The sequence below is a fragment of the Heterocephalus glaber genome, unplaced genomic scaffold (genome assembly GCF_053883595.1).
Source record: "Heterocephalus glaber isolate CG9 unplaced genomic scaffold, H.glaber_assembly_v1.0 deba00000621, whole genome shotgun sequence".
Classification (NCBI taxonomy): Eukaryota; Metazoa; Chordata; class Mammalia; order Rodentia; family Bathyergidae; genus Heterocephalus; species Heterocephalus glaber.
The window spans coordinates 1,317,040-1,341,408 of NW_028258153.1; the positions used below are offsets into that span (position 1 = coordinate 1,317,040).

The 24,369-nt window shown below is 44.0% G+C and overlaps 1 protein-coding gene across 3 annotated transcripts in view; it reads left to right on the forward strand.

Moving 5' to 3' along the window:
- Serpine2 (serpin family E member 2) overlaps window positions 1–24,369 on the forward strand; it is a 59,500-nt gene that overhangs the window by 28,506 nt on the left and 6,625 nt on the right. For all 3 annotated transcript variants that reach the window (XM_004864465.4, XM_087205988.1, XM_087205987.1), the window contains exons 2-5: window positions 7,774–8,054; window positions 10,533–10,760; window positions 15,088–15,285; window positions 22,716–22,914. In XM_004864465.4, coding sequence (XP_004864522.1) covers window positions 7,796–8,054; window positions 10,533–10,760; window positions 15,088–15,285; window positions 22,716–22,914 — 884 coding nt within the window. In that variant the 5' untranslated portion in view covers window positions 7,774–7,795. The remainder of the gene's footprint in view (window positions 1–7,773; window positions 8,055–10,532; window positions 10,761–15,087; window positions 15,286–22,715; window positions 22,915–24,369) is intronic.

Here is a 24,369-nt window from a genome sequence, read left to right on the forward strand (position 1 = left end):
GAAGTCAGACAAAATTTTAACAGAAAACTGAGAGGACTCTGAGTCTCCCTCCAGTAACCTGAGAGAACACATTTTAAAAGCCCCAACTCCTCGACCCTTTGGCATTTCCTGTTTGTTCTGTACGTTGTAAAGATGCAGACTCACTTTGGCTGCACTCTGCATTTTCCGGGGATATCAGAACACGCTTCAGTTCTCTTGTTCATCCGACTTAGTTATCTTAAGAAAATGTAGTAAGTAGTATTTGGAAAATGAAGACAGCTCTCAGAGGACATATTTCAGTAATGTTTACAGGTTTTAGCGGCCAAAGTCTTGGCCTTATAAGACCATATTTGATGCTTAACTCCAATTACTTGTGCATTAAAATTTACTGCCACTTTGCAGATTTGGCCTTAAATATTCACAGGTCACCTCTTGCATGGTTTCCAGAATGCCTCTTGCCAAACATCCTTAACAGTTATTTAGACCTTGCCGGTTGGCAAAATCTTGATGAGAAATGTTTGAGTTGACTGCTTGGAACCACATTCCTATTTACGGTCACTTAGAAGTCTTAGTTTGGCAACCTAAATTAAAGTCTGTCTTATATATTTATTCGTAGGGAACAGGGAAAGGGGACGTTACTAGAACCTCTGCAGTAAGTCCTAGTCTCCTATGAGCCATAGCAGTACGCAACGAATTACAGGAAAGATAGAAAAATGAGACTGAGAAGAAGCTGAGCTTTGGGTCTGATCAGTGCTGCTCTGGGCAGCAAAGACAAAAGCCCTTACCTTACCGCACCTTTTATTCAGTACTCAGTACATCGGGAGAAACAAATGTAACAAATGACTTGCGGAGAGTTCAGTACATCCGGGTAAACAAGATGGTAACAGTCCAAGAACAGTGAGGAACTAAGTAGATGTTTGTTCCTCCCAGGATATTTTCAGCTCCCAGGACGTTTCTTGTCCTGGAGAATCACAGACAGCATCACGGGATCATTGAGGTCTCAGTTGTGACCGGAGGCCAAAATGGAGTTATGTCTCGGAATTCCATAGCTGGGCTGTAGGCAAGAGAACTAGGCTAACCAAATGATTTTGCCCTAAAATTATGTAGCATTGCTCCCGACATTTATTTGTCTTTTTATTTCTATTAGTGTATGTTTGCAGTACATAATGATTGCATTCATCATAGGGAGTTGGTACATGTATAAAACACATCTTAATTCTCTTTATGCCCCCTTCCCCTCCCTCCTCTCTTGCTCTTCCATATATCTATTCCTTTGGGAAGCCATGTCCAAAACAAAACAAACTGTTGAGAGATGTTACCATTGGAATACAGTCTGATACACAATTTTGTCCCGCAGCATCTAGCCAAAATGGCTAGTCAGAGGCAGATTAATAAGGAGCCTTGGGGTCAAAGAACCAGAATCCTAGAAACAGACAGATCAAAAGGATCTCAACACCTTCCCAACGCCTAAGAAAATGTCACCTTTCACTGAGAAGAGGGACTGGCAGAAGTTGGGGGACTCTTCTTCTTATACTGGGTGCTGCTTGTTCATTCCAAGTCCCTGCATTGTAGCGATCCCACTTTTAGGGTGGCCTGGATTCAAGAGACTCACTGACTTCACAGGAGGATGGTACACTTTGATAATCCTAGCCCAAATTTGAATGCCAACTGACTTCCCATCTTGTCCCTCTCTGGCCTGTGTGGCCCCAGGAGACAAATGATTATATAAGCTGTCTTTCAAAATTCAAATTTCTGTATTTGGATATACTCCAGAGAGTGCTATAACTAGATTATGGTTCTTCTATATCACCAGTATTTCTATGGTTTATTTAGAATTTAGTAGATGAGGGTGTTCAGATTGTGGTCTCTAAATATTCTTTCCCACTGAAAGGAACCAGAACTTTCTAAGGAACCACTTAGTTCTTCCTGGGACAGGAAATGTACAAATGAGTCTAGGCCATCTTGTTGAACCAGAAAATGAGGAAGCTACATCACGACTGTAAGATCATATAGAGAGGTTGAAGAACCAGCCTGGAGAGACTCCTCTTAAGTTTCTATGAGAACAATATTTAAAGTGGATCAAGCTCTTTTAAAATGTGTTGGAAAATATGAGTTCCAAATGACACAGAAACAAAATTCGTCAACTAAGAGCCTGAATAACCAACGCATTTTTAATCAAGAACTGTTAGACATAGGGAATGAATCAAGCATTCATCCTGCCCTTTGCTATGCAAACTGAACCTCAGAGTAAACAAATAGTTGGTTATGGAAAATTTCTTTATATAGAAATATTCCAACTCATGAATGAAGAAGAAACATTTGAATCCCAAGAGCGTCCACCATTTAGCAACCTGTAATAAAAACACACTTAAGCAATGATGATGAGTAGCTGCTAACTAACATCACAGCAAGAGACAGCTACTGTCTCCTGATTCTATCACCTTGTACAACACCTCTACAAAATATTCTTTCCAGAAGAGGAATTGGTTTGAATCTCATTAACCTTTAGAGTAGGGGTCAGCAAACTTTTCCTGTAAAGGGCCAGACAGTAAATGGTTTTGTCTTTGCAGGCCATAAGGTCTTCTGTTGCACCGAGGCTGCGCTGTCTGCTATCTGCTCAGTTCTTGATATGAGCACTGACTCAGCTAAAATAGACAGAGCAAGAAATGTGGTCAGATCTGCCCTCAGGCCATGGCTTGCAGACCCCGGGTCCTAGAGCTAAAGCCCAATTTACAGGAAATCCAGGAGACAGGAACAGCATAAACAGTATCACATGAGTATAATTACCAAAATCCAGGTGGGGAAATGCTACTTTTTCTCCAACAAAGACAGTCCAAGGAAAAAGTTAAAAATAAAGCAATTAGGGGAAGATTTAAAAAAAAACACACAAGAAACAAATCAATCCGTTGCAATGTATAGAGCTCACTTCAATCCGATTCAGATAAAACATAAAACATTAGAAGGTGATCGGGACAATTTAAACACTGCATATTTAGCAGAGTAAGGACCTATTCGTTTTAATTTTTGTGTCATTTTGAACTCACATTTTTCAGCACATTTTAAGGAGCTCAGTACACTTTAAATATTGTTCTTATTGAAGCTCATAGTGTGGATCCATATTTTAAATCCTTAGATTTAGAATATATGTTGAAAACATTTTGAATGCTATCATAGCATGTCTATAATTTGCTTTAAAATAATCTTTGATTTGAGAAGAAATAAAATAAACCATGTTGATCATTGTTTTATCTAGATATTGAGTACTGTAAGTTTTTTATATTTTTGCACATGTCTGCATCTTTCATGTTACAAAGTTTTAAAATGTATACATATATTTTATAAAATAGATCTCATCAAATATTTTTCAAAGAGTGAGAGAGTATGAAATACTTCCCTTTTTATTGGATGCTCCTGGGCGCTCCCCAAACAGACCTGGGTAAGGGTTGGAGCTAGAAGAATTTGGTAGTGTTCTTTCTTCACCGAACCGTTTACAGTGTATTGTATTAAATGGAGCAGATATACTATGTATCAATATAGGTACACTGTATTTGTTAGAAAGTAAGCTTCACCATTTGTAAAGGTATCCTTATCTCCGTTGTTCATTCATTTAGCCTGTTCAGCTCAGGGTCGGGTCACCAGTGCTCACAAGCCATCGGTGGCAAATGGTGACAGCCATTCGGGCAGGGGCAGCGGGGACCGAGGGGGCAGGGGCAGTTGCAAAGCGGGTGTCCAGTGTCTAAGGTGGTAGCTGTGCTTCGAGAAGTTTGCTGTGAGAGCGAGGGCCCAGGGGTAGCAGAATGTCCACCCTTTTTCATTTTTCCTTAGAATAACTCTAAATCTGGGCGTGTTTGCGACATCTCCTCATGTTTAGTTACTTCAGTTATTTTTAGAACTCTGTATTCCAAACCAAACTTTTGAGCAGTTGGATTGGTCCCAGGGTTCTGCTTCTATTTAGTGTCTACCAGTGGAAAAGCTCTAAATTAGACCCTGTGGGCACCAGGGCTCTGAAGCCCATGGCCCTGCTCTCTGTGAGCTTCCGGTCTCAGTGGAAGGGAAGAAGGAATGCTGAAAACAACTCAGGTAAGAGGTGCAGGTAGGAATCTACAGGAGTTCAGAATAGGAGGTGAATAACCTGATCTTGCTAACTTCAGGAAAGCTTCACTTGGGCCCTCAGGGAACTGGAGAAGCACTAGCAGTCTGCTAGGTGGAAGATGAGAGAGAGAATCAGAGGAAAGACCAAAGCCTCTCACCAGAAAATACCAGACCAGGCTTGGAGGGTTTTTCAGCCCACAGTAGTGTTCTGAACAGTCAGGTGAACATAGACAACCAAGTGTTGAAAGTATGGCACTGAGATTCAGCAGAGGACGCAAGCGTCGCGTGTGTAGGGGGGATGGTAGAAGCTACCCGGGCTGTAATGTGCTCCTGGAACCTCTGCCCTGGGCGAGCAGTGCATTCATTAGTATAGCGATGCATTTGGAACCTGGCATTTCTAAATTACCCACCCATTATTTACTACGCTAAATCCTGCTTCACACTCAGAACAGTACCCAATTACTTCAAAACATTTCCTGTGCTGGAGAGTAAAAAGATTTGGAATAAGAGAAACTAGAAGTACATGGGGAAAGAGAAACCCCACATTGGGAAGGACATGCCTGTGGCAGTAGCTTTCTCAGTAGGCTTATGATCTTCCTCAGTGGTGCCCCAAACTCTATACTTTTTTTTTTCACTGTTGTAAAAACATTATTCAAGAAATGGAAACACTTAAAAAGATTTATGATCCTCCATATCAATACTACACAATACATTTGAGCAACACTTTTATTCTGTCTCTCTTATATGAAACTTGAAAGTGTAGTTTTTCTTAGAAATGAAAATAAAAGGAGGTCTCTGTGTTCTTCCCATTATGGAAATGTGCTTGTTCTAGAGATGAAGCGTTTCAAAGACCAAGAACTTCCCCAGTTATTACATGTAAGACTGTCGATTTGGACGGACACGAGTATGTTTCATTATTAGGACTTACACAGCCTACGGTAATTTATGGGTCAACACCTACTTTCCTGGCCACTGAACTTTGCAGAGGAGTAGAAGCTTATTCTTAGACTTGTATACAAGCCAGATGAGTTTAGACAAATGAGCATTTGGCCCAGGAAATTGAGGCCAAGGAGAAGTTATGCCCAGGACATCAATCAAAAATAGTTCTGTTTCCAAGTTCTGCACGGCCCTGAGACTGTCCCAATGCACTATTATAAGGCTGTACATAGATCCCTCAGAAACTTCCCAGGTCCAAGAAATCAAGAAAAATGCCCATGGCTGCTTTCTCCCACATCATAATGAAACTGTTCTTTTAGCAAAAATTCACAAGCAAGCAAAATTCTGCTAAATAAAATAGCTATTTATTTGGGAGACTGATCTTGCTGACTTCAAGACATTGGAGCTGTTAAGTTCCTCATCGTCACTGGTGCTTTTTCCTTGTTTTACAATGATATGTGGATATAGATACAGATATTTAGATAGCTATCTACATAGATACATTTGATGTGTAATTATCAAGTCATAGGGCTGTAGATATAAATATGTGGTGTTTTAGTTAATCAACTTTAAGCCACTAGAGGCAAGACAAATTGAATGTCCTTTATGCCTTGTGAATATTTATTCAAATAGTCACTGATCCAGTAGGTTTTCTTTGGGGAGGCTAGATTATGGCATGCTGAGAGTAGATGCCAAATTCAACTATAATGCTAGAGTCGATAATTGAGATTAATGCCATTGGCACTAGTCACTGAATTTGACCATTTGCAATAAAGATTATATGAATTGTTTTATACTTACGATCACTTTGTGGTGTATTAAATTTTCAAGAGGATGCTTACTGCCTTTAGGAAAGAGAGCAGGAGGAAAGAACACAACTCCTGATTTTTAGACGACATGAGCAAAGCTCTCACAGTAGCCTTTGGAAGCTCTCCAGTCGTCCGGGCTCCAGAACACTCTGGGGATTGTCGTGGTGTCTGAGCCATCTGAGGTACCAAAGTCAAAATAGGCCACACTGGCCGTAGTGTGGGCCCAGGCGGGAGCGTATGTAGGTCACTTACATGTTTGGAATTTAGACAGGCTGAGTTTACACAGTTATTTTACAATTACGCTCTGGAGAAACAATGAATGTTCTGAATTTTTTAAAAGGTGCTTATTTCACAATATAGAAGAAAATTGCAGCACCCACTTGAGTGATGGCCTCCCTGGGTCCCTGCCCGCTGAGGACCGAGGAGCCGCCAGGAGATTCTGTTTGTACCGCCAGTCCTGGACCAGGCAGCAGCTGGCACTTTCCTCAGAGAGTGTTTGGAGCTAGCAGGGAGGCTGAGGACTAAACACGAGCATGTTCATAGCCACGCTCAGTAAACACTGTTTTGATGCAAGGAAAAATTAAAAAAATAGAACTGAGTGCTCGTGGGCCTCCGGGTTGAATCCCCACATGTTTGTTGAACATGCACCATGACCTAGCATGGGAAGTTCTGGGGGTGCAGAAAGGAGCGGGAGATACCGGGCACAGTGTACCCAGCGCTGTCCAGTGCCCCTCTTTCCCCTCATGGACACTTTTCCATCCGTCCAGCTGACCTGCCTCTTAAATCCCTCTCTCTGCTTCACTCTGCAGACACTCAGCCTCCCACACATCAAAGTGAGTGACGGGGGGCACAATTTTGCTCCCTGGGAGCCTTGTGCCTGCCTTCGAGAGAAGAACCAAATTAGCAAGACCGCAAACCCCGCTTTTGTTTTAACCAGCTGCCACTGTTGTGTTCACATTTAATGAAAGTGTTTTTTTGTAAATATATTTGAATTTCTTACCTCTTTGGCTGTCCTAGCCAAAGGAAGCCCCGTACGTGGTAATCAAGAAATGAAGGCTGTTGAAAACACGTCACTGCAATTGAGAATAGTGTAAGCTATGCCCTGATCACAATTGATGGATTTGCCAATTGTTCTGTCCCATCTTAGCTTTGAAGTTATCACTGGATTTTATTTTAATTAAGAGTTCTTTAATTTAAAGTGTTATATGCTTATGGTAAAGGAGTCAAATCCATGTGGTTATAAGATGATCAGAGCAACCCAAAGGATTCACTCCCTTGTTTCAGACCCTCCAGGGCTTTATTGTGGCCCTCAGAATGAAATAAATCCTCACTTTGCAGCCACACTGGCGCCTGGCACAGCATGTTTGTTCCTCCTTGGGACCTTCGTTCTGCGTCCCTCTGCCTGCCTTACTCCTCCTGCATCCAAGTGGCTGGCTTCTCCTCATCAGACCTCCCTGGGGGGGCTCACTCCTAGCCCCTCCATTCACCCACTTCACGTTGCCTTATCAGGGCCTTCATCCCACCCTGAAAGTGCTTGATTGCTTGCTGGCTTATTTTTTGTCTCCCTTCTAGAATGGCAACTCCATGAGGCCAGGGGTATTACCCATTGTATTACTATTGTATGCCGGGCCCTTAGATGGGCCTTGGCATGCGGTAGGCCCTTCGTAATACTGGTTTAAGTGAACACAGAGTGGGTATGAGAACTAAATAATGATTTTAATATAGTTCCTGGTACATAGTGAAGACCCAACAAAGGGAGGTTTGCTACCTCTCGCCATTTGCCGAAGCCTGTGTACTGAGGACTGATTTAATCTACCCTGTCCTGCCTTGCATGGCATTTCATTAGAATGGCATTTCATTACACTGACTACAGGTTTCCTACCTAGTTGAAGATAGAGTAGCCCTCCCTTTGTGTTTGTCGAAGTATAATGCAAATATGTTTTATGTGCTCTTTCAGGCCATCCTCGCTGGAAGGAACCATGAATTGGCATTTTCCCTTCTTCCTCTTGACCACAGTGACTCTGCCCTCCATGTGCTCCCAGTTCAACCCACTCTCTCTCGAAGAACTAGGCTCCGACACTGGGATCCAGGTTTTCAATCAGATCGTCAAATCCCGGCCTCATGACAACATCATTGTGTCCCCCCATGGGATTGCATCTGTCCTGGGGATGTTGCAGCTGGGAGCTGATGGCCGGACGAAGAAGCAGCTCACGACGGTGATGCGATATGGTGTGAACGGTGCGTGTGCTATCCGAGCCTACTGATGAGGCCTCTGCTGGCATCCTGCATTTGGGAGGGGCATTGCTTTCGGTCGCTTACAGCCCGAGAAGCAGGGCACCTGGAGGAGCAGTGCTGCTGCAGGATAGGGCTTAGGGGTAGATGTTAGAGGAAGTGGACTCTGTTCCATAGCTTTGGGCTTTGTGTCAGCCGTGGGTCTCTCAGTGCCGCAGTCCTCGTCTCTAAGAGAAACTCAGTCTCACGCACCTCTGCGGGCCACTCAGCTACAGTGCACTGTGTCACCAGTGTTCTTGTGAAATGTGGGGAGGGAACAGTGCAAGGGGTCACGTGAATCTGCATGAGCGATACCGGCACACACAGGCATGTTCAAAAGAGTGAATGAAATCAGAGTGAGCCCTGTGGATCGTGCCGGAGCCAATTTCCTGATGCAGCCACCACACCAACAGGGAAAACTGGGTGAAGGCCACGTGGGACATCCCTGTCTGTTGTTTTGAAACGTCTTATAAATCTAAAATAAGCAGCTGAAAACATTTTTTTCTTAGTTAAGGCCCAGTGAGAGAGGTTTGGTTTTATTGAATGAAAAGCCTCTTTTTAATCACCAGTTTAACCATAGAAGCATGTGTCTGTTGTTCCCCTTCACCACAGGTGTCTGACCAGAGTTGTGTCTTGCCTGCCTCTTCCACCGGTGTAGCACACAATGAAGCAGGACCGGCTTCCAAACCCTTCTCTGCCACCAACACACATGGTGACCTCCAACAAGTCACCTTTCACGTCTACAGCTCAGTTACTCCATGCAAATGCGGGCATTTTCCTACCCTGTTCTTCAACCCCTGCTACTTCAGTGAATCTGCACAGGGCAGTGCCTTTAGCTGGGAGAATAAGATGAGGCAGAGACAGAGACTCTATCGTGCAGGGCAGTGGCTCCTGCTATGCTGTGCCGCTTTGACTGTGGGCCTGGCACAGCCTCTGCCACCAGGCTGCCAGCGCCCCTGGCTGCACCATGCCGTTGAGACAGCATGAAACTTGGTGTGAGTCTGCACCTGTTGGAAGCAAGGAAGGGCTGCATTCTTGAACACCCTGTTCTGCCCCTTGCTTGAAGTTCAGAAACTCCTGGTGATTTGTAACTTCATAGTGAATCAAAATCTGTGGCCTTTCCTAGGGCAATCCAGGCTCTGTTAGCTGGAACAATTCTGAAATAGCAACTGGGTTTTTGTTTATTGTTCCCACCCTGAGCCACATTGATTTTAAGTCATTATTTCTGAGGTTTTTGCGATATTGGCTTGTCAGCCGCCAAACACCCTTTCTTCCTCCAGAATCCTTAGCGGTCACCTGCAGAATATGACTTCAGGGTGCGTGAGTGACATTCAGACCTGTGACATGCTGATCTCACAGGCTGCCCCAGAGGCTCGGCTTCTGAGCCCACACAGCTCCCACTGAGGGAGGAGGCCGGGCTGTTTGGGAGGGTGGAGGAAATTCTGCCCTGACCTTCTCTCCATGGGAAGCACCAGGGCTAGTGGTGGAAGCCTCGGAGTGTCCTTCAGCCTCAGAGCTGCCCTGCAGGGTGGCGTGAAGGATGGTTGGGCCCAGGTCCAGGGGGCCCGTTTGCGTCTAAACCCCTCTTTGTGGCCTACAGGAAGACCTTAGCCTGCTCCGTATTTAAGGGGTCTGAGGAAGACACATGTTCAGAGCCACAAGTAGGCTCTCCAGAAGAGCACCAAGGTGACTCCAGCAGAATGTTTTAGGACAGTGTCATTTTGAAAAGACCCCAGTGATTAGGAAGAATCTGTAATTCAGCTCTCTGTAGAAACACATTTCATCCTTATGACTTACTTTTCTTTTTCATGCCGCAAAACTAAATGGAGCATGTATGAATGGCTTGTGTAAAAGAAAGCTTACGTTGCCATAAAATTAATTTCTTTACTTTTTGAGCTCCATATCAAGTAAAAATCACATTGTTCTGGTTGGTGGCACATGGCAATTTTAAATAGTCTTTCTAATGCTTATTTTATTCATTTTTTTTTTCCTCCAGTAGAAAAAGGTACTCACATTGTTAAATCCTTGGCAGGAAAGGAAATAGTGCTTAAGGTTGTTAGACGAGAAAGAGAATGAATTAGAAATTCCTTCTGACTTACTCCATGTGGCTACAGAATCGAGGCACATGCCAGCATTCCTGTTGACCTGATGCCCCGAATGGCTATCAAGAGAATGCAGGCTACACTGGGAGCTGTTGGACAATCCTGAATATGCCTGTTCCCATCCAGAAGCACAACTGATTTTTAGGAGCTTTCGTAGTTTATTTTAGCCCTACCCACCTCTGCGAAAGAAATAGGCTGCTCTCAAGAGAAAGCAGAGGACTTTAGTCTCTTGCTACTCATACGTTCCCCGGTTGCACTGTCCTTATTTGCAATACAAAGGATTTTTTAAAGAACGTTTCTGAATTCTTACATAAACACCGCTGCTTTTGAATTTCCCCTTTAGGAGTTGGTAAAGTGCTGAAGAAGATCAACAAGGCCATCGTCTCCAAGAAGAACAAAGACATCGTGACAGTGGCCAACGCCGTGTTTGTGAAGAATGGCTTCAAAATGGAAGTGCCCTTCGCGACCAGGAACAAAGACGTGTTCCAGTGCGAAGTGCGGAACGTGAACTTCGAAGACCCGGTCTCGGTCTGCGACTCCATCAATACGTGGGTTAAAAACGAAACCAGGGGTGAGTGCTGCGGCCTCCCGTGTGAGTTCGGGTTGTGTGAACGGAGGTCCGAGTGAGACTCAGAAAGCCGGCCGCTCATCTTCCTTGTCCTTCTCTGCAGACCCCAGAACTCAGCCCACTGCCTCCCCTTCCTTTGTGCTGGCCTGCCCTGCTGTTGGTGCCCTCGGGGTGTCTTCTCCCTGCAGGTGGGGAGTGGGGGACACAGCCTCTGAACCTCACTTCCCGCCACGTCGCATCTCTAGAGGTCTGGTCCCCAGTTCCTTCTCTGCTTTGAAGGCTTTCTTGCTCATCCCTCCCTGTTATTGTACCTGCTGTTTCTGTGGCCTGGAACCTCTTCCTCATCCTTGCGAAGGGTTTAGCTCTTGACCTCCCAGCCTTCTGTTGCCCCCTTGCTCATTACATTTGGCCTGTGATTACCTCTTGCGAGCCTCGCCATTACACCACTTTCCACACTGCATAATGATGGCTTGCTTAGGCGCCTCTTCTCATTAAAAGGAGGTGATGTCTAGTGTCAGCATTTTAAACCTGTTGATTTGTAAACCAGACATATTAGTCGAAAGCGCAGGAGGGGCTGCAGGAAAGCTAAGCAGAGGAAAGCTAAGAGCGGAAGTACAGATTCAGGAGGCTGTTTTCAGGGAAGAGACAGACAGAGTCCCAGGAGTGGGAGCAGAGAGACTGGGCAAGAAGAAGCCAAATGATAAACCTTGGGGAAAGTCCGGCCTTTCCAGCACCCCTGGTGCCCCTGCATCAGAGAGACCTGAGTGTGCTGAGAATGCAGATCCTACTGAGTCCGGATCTCAGAAGAAGGACTGGCAGCCTGTATTCTGTCTTCATCACCCCCGCTTATGGACACACACAAAGGTGTGAGAAGCCTTTGAGAACTAGTGATCAGGTGGAAGAAGAATTCTCAGGGAGCATGGAGGCATCCAGGGCTGTGTGAACCCATAGCATCCTTTCTCAGTTGTTGTCCAATCCAGTTCCCTTCCTGAAACTGTGCTGGGATCCAAAGACAGCAGTGTGAATATTTCGTGCAGCTGTCTGGCTGTTGGAGGCCAAAGGTGGAAAGAGTGGTTGGCAGTGGGTGCATCAGGACCAAGTTCATGCTTGGGACTCTGGCTCATGACTGTGTGATGTCACTGCACCCTCCTCCCTCTTCTGTAAAGTGCCAAGTGTAGACCCCATTAATGTACCATCTGGTGGTGACTTTGCTGGGGAGGGAGAGCAGTGAGCCTCAAGCTGTGCTTTTCCACCCATCAGACTCAACCCCATCCTTTAAAGAAATAATTTTAATAGTCTACTATCCTGAAATGAAATCCATTGATCATATACCCTGTGCAGAGATACAGATTTTTAAAAAATTAGTATAGGGCCAAACTGTAACACAGGGGAAAACAGAAGTGATTTATATATGTGGTTCAATAGTTAAACCTTTGGGTACAACGACACAGGAATGCCAAATAAAATGCAACTACACAGGAATACAAAATAAAATATTCTTAAAATAATTGTGAATTGATGACTACAGAAGCAGCTGAGGCAGATATGTTATAGTGGTGACATCAACACAATGAGCTGTGTTACCATTGCTGATGCAAATTTTTCTCCAGTGGTGCAAAACTCTTGATAAAATTCTGAACAGAATGAACTATGGGCTCCATCAATTTTTAGGTTAGTCACATTCCTGGAAAATCTAGCATACATGAAAAATCTGTTTGAAAAAAATGTATACACATAGAGTTTGTATTTAAACTTGAAAAAAGAGTGAAGTTCTGAACTGAGATAATTATAAGCAAGCTTCCCACTAAAGTGAATATCTGGTGGGACATTCTAAAATTATGCAAGAAGCAGAGCAGTTCTTCGCTGTGTGGGACTGTTTTGAACACGACAGGACATGTAGTCTCTCTGGCTACCGCCCGCTCAACCAAAAACCCACTGCAGTTTCCACAGCAGTCTGCATCTAGAAGATTGCCGAGCTGGCCCTGCGGAGATGCTCTTTCCTTCCCTGCAGAGAAGGAGCCAAGCATGCAGCCCCTGGCCCACTAGTGACAGGCCTGACCTCTCTGTTCTGTTCCTGGTGTGTCGGCCACGTGGGCTCCTGCTGGTCCCCTTGCTTGCCGCCCTGTCTGCTGTCACAGACCCGCCATGTACATCCAGCAGCAGGGACTGTCTCCCCGTGGCGGTGCCAGCTCATTTCTACACCATCACCAGTGGTGGCATCATAGGTTCTGAGTTGGAAGCTCCGCTCTGCCACTTCCTAGCTCTTTACCTTGAGCGAGTTACTTAACCTCCCTGTGCCTCAGCATCCTCCTCTGTAAAATGGAGATGCAATAATGATAGCTGTTAGAATGACTGTAACGAGATGAAGCCTGTGATGAGGCTATGGCCAGTACATATGAATCATTTAGCAGCAGGCCTAGCCCTTGGGAAACATTGCCCAGCCCCGCGGTGCACTCCTGTGATCCCAGTCACTGGAGATGCTGAGGCAGGAGGATTTTGAGTTGGAGGCCCACCTGGGCAACTTGGCAAGACCCCGTCTCAACAGAAAAAGAGCCAGGGGTGTAGCTCAATGGAGGAACACTCCTGGATTCAATCCCTAGTACCAAAAAGAAAAGAAAAAGTGTGAGGTGTATTTATAGCTTTTGGCTCAAGCAGTGCTTCCTCAAGGACTGTATCTACCCTAGACCTTGCTGGCTAAACCAGATCCCACTCAATTTGTCCTTACAGCCCCGAGTGCAGCTCATTCTGGTTGAGAGAGACAGAAACATGAGGTTGGGTGGGATAAATACCACAGTGTCATGGTGGTGCTTACCCTTGAACTCTAGGGGAAGCAAAGGAAGGAGGCATCTCCTGCAAGCGGTGGGGAGAGAGTCAGAGGAGGCTTACTGGTAGGCAGAGGGGGGACCCTTGGGCTACACCCTAAAGAAAGTTCCAATTGGAGTTCCCAACAAAGGGAAGAAACAGCATTCACTACTGGGAACCAACACTAGGGAGCTCACTGTTGGGGGAGCTTGAAGTTCCCACTTCTGCCCCCAGGACAGCTGTCTGCAGAGGCCAGCCTTGGACTGCAGGAAATGATGGCTCTTTTGGCAGCTGACAGCTTCCTTTCAGGCCCTTATTCAGGGTGGCATTGGTGCCCCCTTGTGGAAGTAACAAGCCAGGATGATACTATCTGAGCACACTGGATCACCTGGTTTTGTTTACCATGACTCAATTAAATGATCATTCGTTGTGCAACAGCACTCTCATGAGCAGCATTTAGAAGGTCTTAATGCTCTCTTTGCTGAATTAGACATTCTGGCTTCTTCAGTAGCTGTTAATTTTAATCTCCACATTTTGAAGTATTATAAATAGTATTTAGGGTATGCCTTGCTTTGTGTATATGTATACGTAGGTGTGTGTGTATATATCCACTGAGATATATATGCTAAGAAGTTCAGTGAACTAATCTTAATAGATTTTTATGTAAACACACACACAGCCAGATCTTCAAAGATCAAGCAAAAATTCCAAATAAAAACCCAGGACCTGAACCACACAGCCCTCCAGAAAGACTTTGTGAGCATCCTGAGATAAAAAGAATTTTGTTTGGTTCTTCATTCCTGGCTCCAGTAAGATGGACCATCCCTGACATCTCAAGAGGAACATTTTCCTTCCAAGTTAGGGGTTCTTTTAGGCTGACTCCTTTTCCTCTTATCGCCATAATGTTAGGACCGAGCTTGATGTATGACCCATAAATGGAGACACCAATGTTCAGTTTCAGCCCTTCTTTAAGTAGTGGTGAGATCTGTGATAACTCAGGAGTCCAAGATAATCCTCAACATTTCTGAAATCTTATGAGAAATTAAGCATTTACCCTGGATCGCATTGCACAGGCTGAAGTGTTTATTTTTGACTTGGGTTAAATCAACCCAGTGGTTAAAAACAAAACAAAACAAAAGCTGCTTATCTTGTGGAACCAGCAAGCACATGGTAGTTATCAGTAAAAATAGGGAAGATAATCATTATTTAGACATAGCTTATTCAGATGAGTAAACTTTCCTAAGACAAGGAGTGTGGAGGGAATCAGTTGGAATGACTTGATTCTAAGTTTGGTAACCCTAGTAGGAGATCACTGCTGTCTTTTCCAGTCTCTGATTTTTAACTTGTTTTCCACTTTTCCTTGAAAATTTTAAATTGGAGTGGGGAAATTATTGGGAAGTATAAAAGAGTATTTTAACACGTTCCTTTAAAAATCCGGTTTTTTTTTCATTCTTCCCAACAGCTGCCATTTGCCCCCACTGAGCCCCCAGTCCTGAGGTCTCGCTCTGTTTGTGCTTTGGCTTCACAGGCATGATCGACAATCTGCTGTCCCCGGATCTCATCGATGGCATGCTTACCAGACTGGTTCTCGTCAATGCTGTGTACTTTAAGGGCTTGTGGAAATCTCGGTTTCAACCTGAGAACACCAAGAAGCGGACATTTGTGGCAGCTGATGGGAAATCCTACCAGGTGCCTATGCTGGCCCAGCTGTCTGTGTTCCGCTGTGGTAAGTTCCCGCAAGGCTGCGCCTGTTCTGGAATGCGCTAGGGGCCAAAAGGCCCTTGAGTGCTTTGACTTCATTGAAGGGTGGAGCCTACTTTTTAGCTTTTAGAAATGTAAGGAGAGGGGCCGGGGATTTAGCTCAAGTGGTTTCACCGCCTGCTGCGCAAGCACAAGGACCCGAGTTCAATCCCCAGTACCAAAAACAAACAAACAAACAAAAAATCAACATAAAAATGTAAGGAGAGGGGCCAGGGATTTAGCTCAAGTGGTTTCACCGCCTGCTGCGCAAGCACAAGGACCTGAGTTCGATCCCCAGTACCAAAAAAAAAAATATGTAAGGAGAAGGGTAGAGTTGTAGATGGTGGGATTTTTTTAAAAGCATATATTAAATCTTTCTCTTATGCATAGAGATTTTGTATTAAAACATAACATGCAGGCCTTTTGGTTGAAAATGAAAAGATGAAGTAAGTATAAGTGACCATTAAATATGAAAGCATTATCAATGAAACAATAACAATCTTATATTGCCAAATTAGAAGTGAAAGTAAAAATTAAATTTACTTCTCACTTATTAGATTAGCAAACATAAGGGAGATTGCCACAGCCCAGCACGGCTGGTGCAGGGTGGAGGGTGCCCTTGGAGTGAGGCAGGTGGCGGGGACCTGTGGGCTCTAGGATTTCCTCAGAGTGCTTGTCTCAGCAGCCTCACTCTAGGGAATTTGTCATCACACACCAGCAAATAAAGAGAGGCCAGATTCAAAAAGGAGTCAAGCCTGCCCATTTGCAGATTCCATATCTTTGGATTCAACCCACCTCAGGTTGAAAATATCTTTTTAAAAATTGCATTTCCGGGGCCATGGATTTAGCTCAGTGGTTCCGGCGCCTGCCTCGAAAGCACAAGGTCCCGAGTTTGATCCCCAGTACAAAAGAAAAAATTGCATTTCCAGACTTTGTTTTTCTTGTCATTATTCCCTAAACAATATAGTATGAGAATATGAGAACTGTTCACAACATTTTCATCCTATTATCAATGATCTAGAAGTGATTTAAAGTACCATGCCCAGGAGGATGTGTGTAGATTCTATGCAAATACTTCATCATTTTATATAAGGGACTGGAGTGTGTGTGGGATTTGGTATCCTTGGGGATCGTGGAGCTAATCCCCCATAGAAGCTGAAGGATGACTGTATACTGGAACATAAGTGATAATTAGATGTAGATTTACATAAATAGAAAGATTATACAATACATGGTTGATTTCAGAAAGCAAGTTATAAAACAGCAGGTGCTGATTAATCTTATGTAAAATAGTTTCTGTATAGAAATATGTCTTGGAGGATGTTCACAGTGGTAAGATTTCAGATAATTTTTTTATCTCAGGTAATTTTTGTACCTATTTGAAATTGTATCACTTTTACAGTCAGAAAAAAGAAAATCACCAGTGCCGACATCCCTCCTGTAGCATAGATGACCACATCCAATGTTGCCTGAATCTTGCTTCGTTAAAGCCTTCTTCATCCATTTTGCTCTTTTTCCCCTTCTGTGAGTTAGGATTTATGTCTCTATTCTACACCTGGACATGTGGGTCCCAAATACTCCCTTTGCATATTCAGTAGACATCAGCTCCAAACAAGTGAACACATAGCCAGATGCCTGGCTGTTGAAATTAAGGAATGGCTCATGAGGAGCAGTCAATGGTCAGTTTCCCTCTTGCTTATGCATTTTCAGCCAAGCTTCTGGGAAAAAAATTGCTAAACCTTTCAGTTGATAGATGTTCTTTAAAATACAATACAGTCTACGGCCATACCACCCTGAATGCGCCTAATCTCATCTAAAATATAATACATACTTAGCTGGACATGTTAGTGCATGTCTATAATGCCAGCACTCTGGGAGGCTGAAACAGGAGGATCCCAAATTTGAGCCCAGCCTAGGCAACTTAGCAAGACCCTGTCTCAAAATTAAAAAAAAAAAAAAAAAATGGGGGGACGGGGTTGGGGGATGTAGCTTAGTGCAAAGGTCCCAGGTTCAATCCCCAGTACCACAAATAATAACTTAAAAGCTCCATGGAAGGGTATTGTCCCAAAGTAGCTTAGGTCCCAGGTTCAATCCCCAGTACCACAAATAATAACTTAAAAGCTCCATGGAAGGGTATTGTCCCAAAGTAGCTGAGCACAATAAATAGCTCCTTTTGCCTGAAAGTGTTTTCCTGTTTCCATTCATGCTAGACCTCCCTGTCCTGAGCCACATTATCCATGAGAGCATTGCTGGCGTTGGTGTTGCTGTTTTATTTTAGGTCCATGTTTTGTACACACTCTGGATCTAGTCAGAAGTAAAAAGATTCAAACTGGACAGAAGCAGGGAGTGTGTCTTCCCCTTGCCTTCCTGCTCCGTGGCCTCTCTTCTGTACCTCCTCCTGCCCTGCCGGACATTTCCTGGGCCTCTGCCAAGTCTCACTGTTCTCTGTCACTGTGTTGAAATAGTGCCATTCCAGTTGTCTGCTTTGTACCTTTCCCCCAAGATATCATGGAGATCTCTGCAAAGATTCACTTGGTTGTATTAGGGAGTGAGGGTGGGAAATAAAGGAGAAGAGAACTTTTCTGAATCGTGCAGTTCAAGGATAGAAACTTTTCTATTGAAAAAAATAAAGGCCTTAAGAAATTTTTAGTAATGTTTGGTTCCTGCTCACTGCAAAGTCAGACATCACAGTGTGTAAAGTGTAAAAGAAGAGGCCCGGGATTTAGCTCAGTGGTTCTGCCGCCTGCCTCACAAGTGCAAGATCCCGAGTTTGATCCCCGGTACCAAAAAACAAACAAACAAACAAACAAAAAACCAAACAAGCATAAAGGAAGAGTTCTCTTACAATCCCATATCCAAGGATAAAAACTCCAGTTAAATGTCATGTGGCATTTTCTATGGTTATGTAAAATATGTCTGTGAAGCTTTTTTGCTTACTTGAGGACACTGTAATTTCTGTTCCATAATTGCTTTATTCATTACCTAGCATGTCATGGAAGACTGTCAATTCATGCGGATATGTACTAGATCATTTTATCAGCTGCATAGTATTCCAAAATTCCATGGTATCCCATGGTATACACTTACCCTAACATCCTATGGGTGCCGCTTTACTTTTTTCCTATAATAAACAACAACACTGGGATGAGTATTCTTACATACAAATTTTTAGATGATCCTGTCAGACTTCTAAAGATAATTTGCTGGAATAGGAATCGCTGAGTCAAAGTTGCTACAAATTTGTCTCTATAATTATAAATTTAGACTTTAGAGACTTTAGTCTGAAAAAGACCACACGGAATAGCCAGATGTCTGGTTCCAGCTTCTTTTTCTCCTCTTGAGTTTACGAGTCATAGCCGTCTATCTCTCTTACTTCTCTACTTGGATGTCCACCAAGTTCTAGTCCCCTGGACTGAAGATATTCTTGACTTTTCCCATCTCGATACCCCCTGCATTGTTCCTCTCTGCCAGGCTTGGATTCTAGTCTAGAACAGTCAACTACCTATTGTGGACCTATTTGTTGTTGTTTTTTCAAAATATATATTTCAGTTTCCCCTAAAGTGTGGTTTGACCGATTCCTTAAGAGCTTAGGAAGTCTGTAAATTTACTTTGTAGTAGAAGGTAATTAGAGGGACTTTCACCTGTAAAGCTTTCATAATACTAAATATTAAAAATATTCTCTTTAGTTTTATAGCCCAAGAAGAGTCTTTAACATTTCAGTGAGTTTAGTTACATCTTTCCTTGGAGGACTTAAAGTGGAAATCAGTATTGTAGAGGGCTTTGCAGGAAAACCAGATCACCCCAAAAGATCCCCTTCCAGAAAATTCTCGAATCTTCTCCACGGTTTTAATGCGTGACTCTTTAGCGGTTATTTATTGAAAGTTTGGTTGATCATCATGTAAGGGGAAAGACTTCTCTGTTCCTATTCAGCGTGAATGAACCTGATTCACGCTTTATACAGTATGGAAATTGTCCTTGTGAAAGGACACATAGTCACCTTCCCCATGCCAGGGACGCAAGGCCCCTTCAAGGAAAGGGCTGTAGGACTAGAAGAGTCTGGCGCCCTGACCCGGCATCCCCAGTGCCCTTTCCTGCTCCAGAGCAGCAGATGTGGTTTCCTGGTGGGTTGAGCCCGTGAGCAGTGATCTAATATCCAAGAAGTAAAGGATTCTACAAAGCTTCCTCATGTCATGTACCAGGCTGTGCTGAGCACTCCACATGTGTTATGCCACTCAGTTTTCATGTGTCATCTAGGTACTATCATCCATAGCATTTTACAGATGAATAAACCAAGACCTGGAGCTACCTGAGCTTGCCAGAGTAACAGAGCTAGGCAGATGTGAATGTGAATCCAGGTCTTACAACTCTAGATCTTGTATGCTTAACATCAGCGTTTGTCCTCCGTAATAGGATGCTGTGAATGCCATACTGTAGTGACCGGGGAGAAAAAGAGAGGGTTAATTTATCTCCCAGCTGCTCTGATCACCAACTACAGCTAAGCATGGGTGAGGACAGGTACATCCTGGCAGCAGTAGTCATCAGCTGGTTTGCAGAAATAGTCAGGGAAGTTCAGTCATCAAGCAGGTGTGAGTGACAGGTGCAGACTGGGTAATAGTTGTTAATACTAGTAACCAGTCACGGATGGGCTAACCAGTATGAGTGTCCCAGTTCCCCACCTCACGCTTTCATTATCCATAACCTTCAGGCCTTCCTAACAGAACGGTAAATATTTCTGGAACCAAGTAATGCCTCTCTGGGTCCTTACTCTATGCCTTTGAGCAATAATTCATTAACCGCTTCCAAATTTTACAGTTTCTAAAAATTAGTTCTGCCAGAATAGAGACTTAATGTTTTTTTCAAGGACTAGAGAGCTCATTAGGAAGTGATTTTTTTTTTTTTCCCCTCACTTTCCCATTGATTTTTCAGTTGCTACAGAGACCATTTTGTTACGAAACCTAAAAGTAAAGATGAAGGATCCTCGCTGCGATTCTTGGGTAGCCAGAGACAGGAACCCAGGCAGGTCATTCTGGGTCCTTGCACAGCCCTGCAGGGCAGAGCACCGCCTGGGACCAGGAGAGAGCCACAGCTCTGTCAGCTGCCCCTTAGTCTGCAGGAGAAACTGTTGTGTCGTCTTGCAGTGTTGGAATGCCTAATAGCTCCACTATTTTATAATTTATGGCTGCAAGCGTTTGTTATGTAGCAGAGGCAAAGAAAGTTCTCTCTTTCTGTCTTCCTCTCTCTCTCCAATGCCTCCCATGGAGAGAGAACTGGGAATTTCCCCACCTCAAATGTAGCAATCAGCAAAGCGGGGTGGGGGTGGGGGGTTCCAGCAAAACCCAGGAAAGACACTCGCTTTCTCTTTTCTCTTTCGTACCTGTGTTGTCCTTCTGGATCATTTAGAGGGGACAAGCATTGGCTGGCCACCAGCATGGGCCGGGTGCCGCTAAGGATCCTGATTCTCCCTCGTTTAATCGTCACAGGAGCCCTATGATGTCCACACTGCTAACACCCCGATGTCTCCCTTGCAAACCAAGAGGCACGAAGGAGCCAAGTAACTTCACTAAGGCAACAGAATTCATCTTAAAGACATTTTAGCCTCCGCTACAAATCTAGACGTGCTGGTTTTGCATTTATCTAGTTAATTTTTGCAGCTTTTCATTCCATGTTTAATTGAAGAGTTTCATCAGATCTTCAGGCAGGCTTTGGGGAAAGCTCTCCCCAGGTTGTGGGTGTGGGTGTTTCTTTTTGTAGTTCTTTGCTGCGAGCTGGACTGTATCTGGCCCATTTCATGACTCTTTCACTCGCCCCAATCGAGCAGCGCTCAGCTGTGTTGCTTTGTTGTTCTCTTCATCTGTTTTCTATTGTTCTAACAAAGTCCCCGAGACCAAGTAATGCATAAAGAACAGAAATTTACTTGGCTCACTGTTCTGGAAGCTGCATCTGCTCTACATCTGCTCTGCATCTGGTAAGGGCCTCGTTGCTGTATCAAAATATAGTGGAGGCTGGACATGGTGACACACACTTGTAATCCCCACACTCAGGAGGCTGAGGCAGGAGGATTATTCTGAGTTCTAGTCTAGCATACAGTACATGATGAGACCCTGTCTCAAAAAGCAAAAGAAAAGAAGTGGTGGAGGGCATCACATCGGGGGACAGAGCAAGCAAGCTTGCTTGGGTCTCTCTCCTTACAAAGCCGTTAATGCCATCATGGGGGCCCTCCCTCAGATATCGTCAGATGAGTGTAGGGATTAAGTTCCTATCAAGGAATTTCAGAGGGTATTTTCAAACCGTAGCATCGCTAAATATTTTGAATCTTTCACATAGAATAAGATCAAATTAGCTTGGGAAACATGGAGATGAATAGAGTTAAACACTTTTCTTGCCTTTGGATTGTATCTGAGCCTTTAAGGTTGTGCTGTAGATTGTGAATCTGTAGGAAGACTTATGATCCATGCTTCCTTGGCTTCCTGAGTTATGGCATCTGCTTTGTCTATAGAGCATCTTGCAGGTAGAATGTGCTTTAGCGTTTTGAGAAATCATTCTCCATTCACAATAAAATACCTAAAATCCCTAATGGACTTTATTGGATGGGAAAGTGAGGAGTCAGAATAATGGAGTAGGAGGAAGCCTCTCCTAGCTCTGGTTTCCAAATTTCTCCAGTCGTAGCCTCCTCCTGTAACAGGGCTTCGCACACCTACCTTGTGGTTGCTGTCGATTCTGTTAAAGTGGCTGGAGTAAGCCCTGAGAAAACAGAAGCTGTGTATTTCCACTCTTCTCTTCCAAAACACACACGGGCTTGCCCAAAGTAAGGATCATCACAACAAACTTGTACTGAATTTGAGATTCCTGTTATATGAACAGATTTTAGCTGCTCTTGTTACAAAAAAATACCCAAAGAAAATATAACTGTGTGAGATGATGGATAGGTGAATTTATTTCACTATAGTAATTATTTTACTACCCAATAACCTCATGTTGTATAACTTGAAATGCACAATACAATTTGTGCTTTAAAAAGCTAAATGAGAAAATGATTACAGGGCAGCTTGAACTCATTCTTTTATTTATGTAAAGGTCAACTTCCCACAAAGCACTGTATTGTGAGCATCTAATGATCCAGTTAAATTCTGTTCCACAGAATTAAAATGAATTTAGTGATGCCCAAAGGCATTCTGTCTAGACTGAAGGAAAGGAATTCTGTACCAGGGAAGGAAGCTGGGCTGCTGGCTGGGCTGTAGCCGGCACCCTTCATGACTGCTTTCACTCATTGTCCTTGTGAGGAAGCTATTTGTGGAAGAGAAAGGTCTTGGAATTGAATTGCTGCCTTCCCTCCGAAGCACCCCCAGTGACCAGCCAGTACGCATGCTCCATGTGAAGTCACCAAGGTTACGCTGAACCTGCCTCTGATTTCTCTAGGGTCTACGAGTACCCCCAATGACTTATGGTACAACTTCATTGAGCTGCCCTACCACGGGGAGAGCATCAGCATGCTGATTGCCCTGCCAACCGAGAGCTCCACCCCACTGTCGGCCCTCATCCCCCACATCAGCACCAAGACCATAGACAGCTGGATGACCACCATGGTGCCCAAGAGGGTGCAGGTCGTCCTGCCCAAGTAAGTGGGCCCTGCCCCAAAAGGAAGCAATGGGTTGTTCATTCGGTTGTATGGGGTGCCTGACAACACGAGGCAACCTCGTGAAGCTTCTTTTATTTTGCAGAAATCACATGGTGGGAATGCAAGGCTGATCTTTTCTGAATGCTTTTGTTTATTCCCTCTGCTTCTTGTGCGGTAGGATGATGATAAGAAGAAAGGAGAGAAGGGAGCTTTTGGTTTCTGAGCCTCCACAGGAGCACAAGCTCTTCATGACCCCGTGATGGCTTTTAATATATCTCACTGTGTTCAAAAAACTGAAAAGCACATGTATATCATTCTACTGTATAAGGGAGCCCCCTGTGTTTTGATAAGGGGCTTTGTTTTAGTTATTTAAGTTTCAGTTAGAAGTTGCAAAAGACCAAGCTAGGTAGTAAGTAAGTATTTTGGAACCACTTAGGCAGAGGTCATGTGTTTAAGCAGTTTTTCTGTTATACCCTAAAGGTAAAATATGGGTGGGATTTGAGCTGCTATGACTGAAAAAGGAAAAGTGATTACAACGTCTATGTGAATCCTAATTTCTGACAGGTCGGAGAATGTTTTGCCCAGACTTGTTGAGGAGGCAACAGATTTTATCCCTTTTCTATGAACTTTCTGATATTACCATTCTCCCACCCTCCCAAGCATTAAATTACCCAGCCCTTAGCAGTAATGGAGAGTTCTAGTAGCTTTTGTCACTTGAGTTACTGGGTTCAGTATCACAGTAACACATTGATAATTTGTAACATGTTGATATTAGAACTCCTCCCAAGATTTATGTTGTCGTTTTTGTGAAAAAGCCTTCAAGTTAGCAGTGCTTGATATAAACAAATCTGGTGGTTGTATAATAGCCCTCAGGGGGTGAAGAAAAGGTAAATAACCATTACAGGTTATCTGGGATGAGAATCTGCTCACTTTCTCCTGCTGCTCTGCCACAGGGTAAGAGCAAATCTGATGACAGATTTAATAACTGACACAGATCGAAGCCCCCAAGGCCGGTGGGGCCACAAATATGCAAGAAACTAATTTTATACCCAAGTAGAATCCCAGGTCACCTATTCCTAATGCTTGTTCCAGTTTTAACAGTAAAAATGCTTTTGGAATCCCAACATATGCTGTGAGGAATATACCTCCTCTCTGCGCTATCTCCAATTCCAGTAAGGACAGTGGTCCCTACAGCAGCCCCAGAGGAGGCTCTTTGGCAGGATGTGGGGGGTCTGTAGATATTCCAGATACCAGGAACTGTCTCCCCCTGAGCCTTCACATCAGCATAACCTTCTGTAGACCCTCTGGAGGGTTGGAAAAGGCTCTTGCACATCCGTGGGTGAGAATACCCATACTTGTCCTTGTATGTACTCATCTGCTCAGTTGCCAGCTAAATGAGGAGGAGTTGTTCTCTACTTACCTGGTATTTAAATTTAGGATTAAAAATCAAGATAC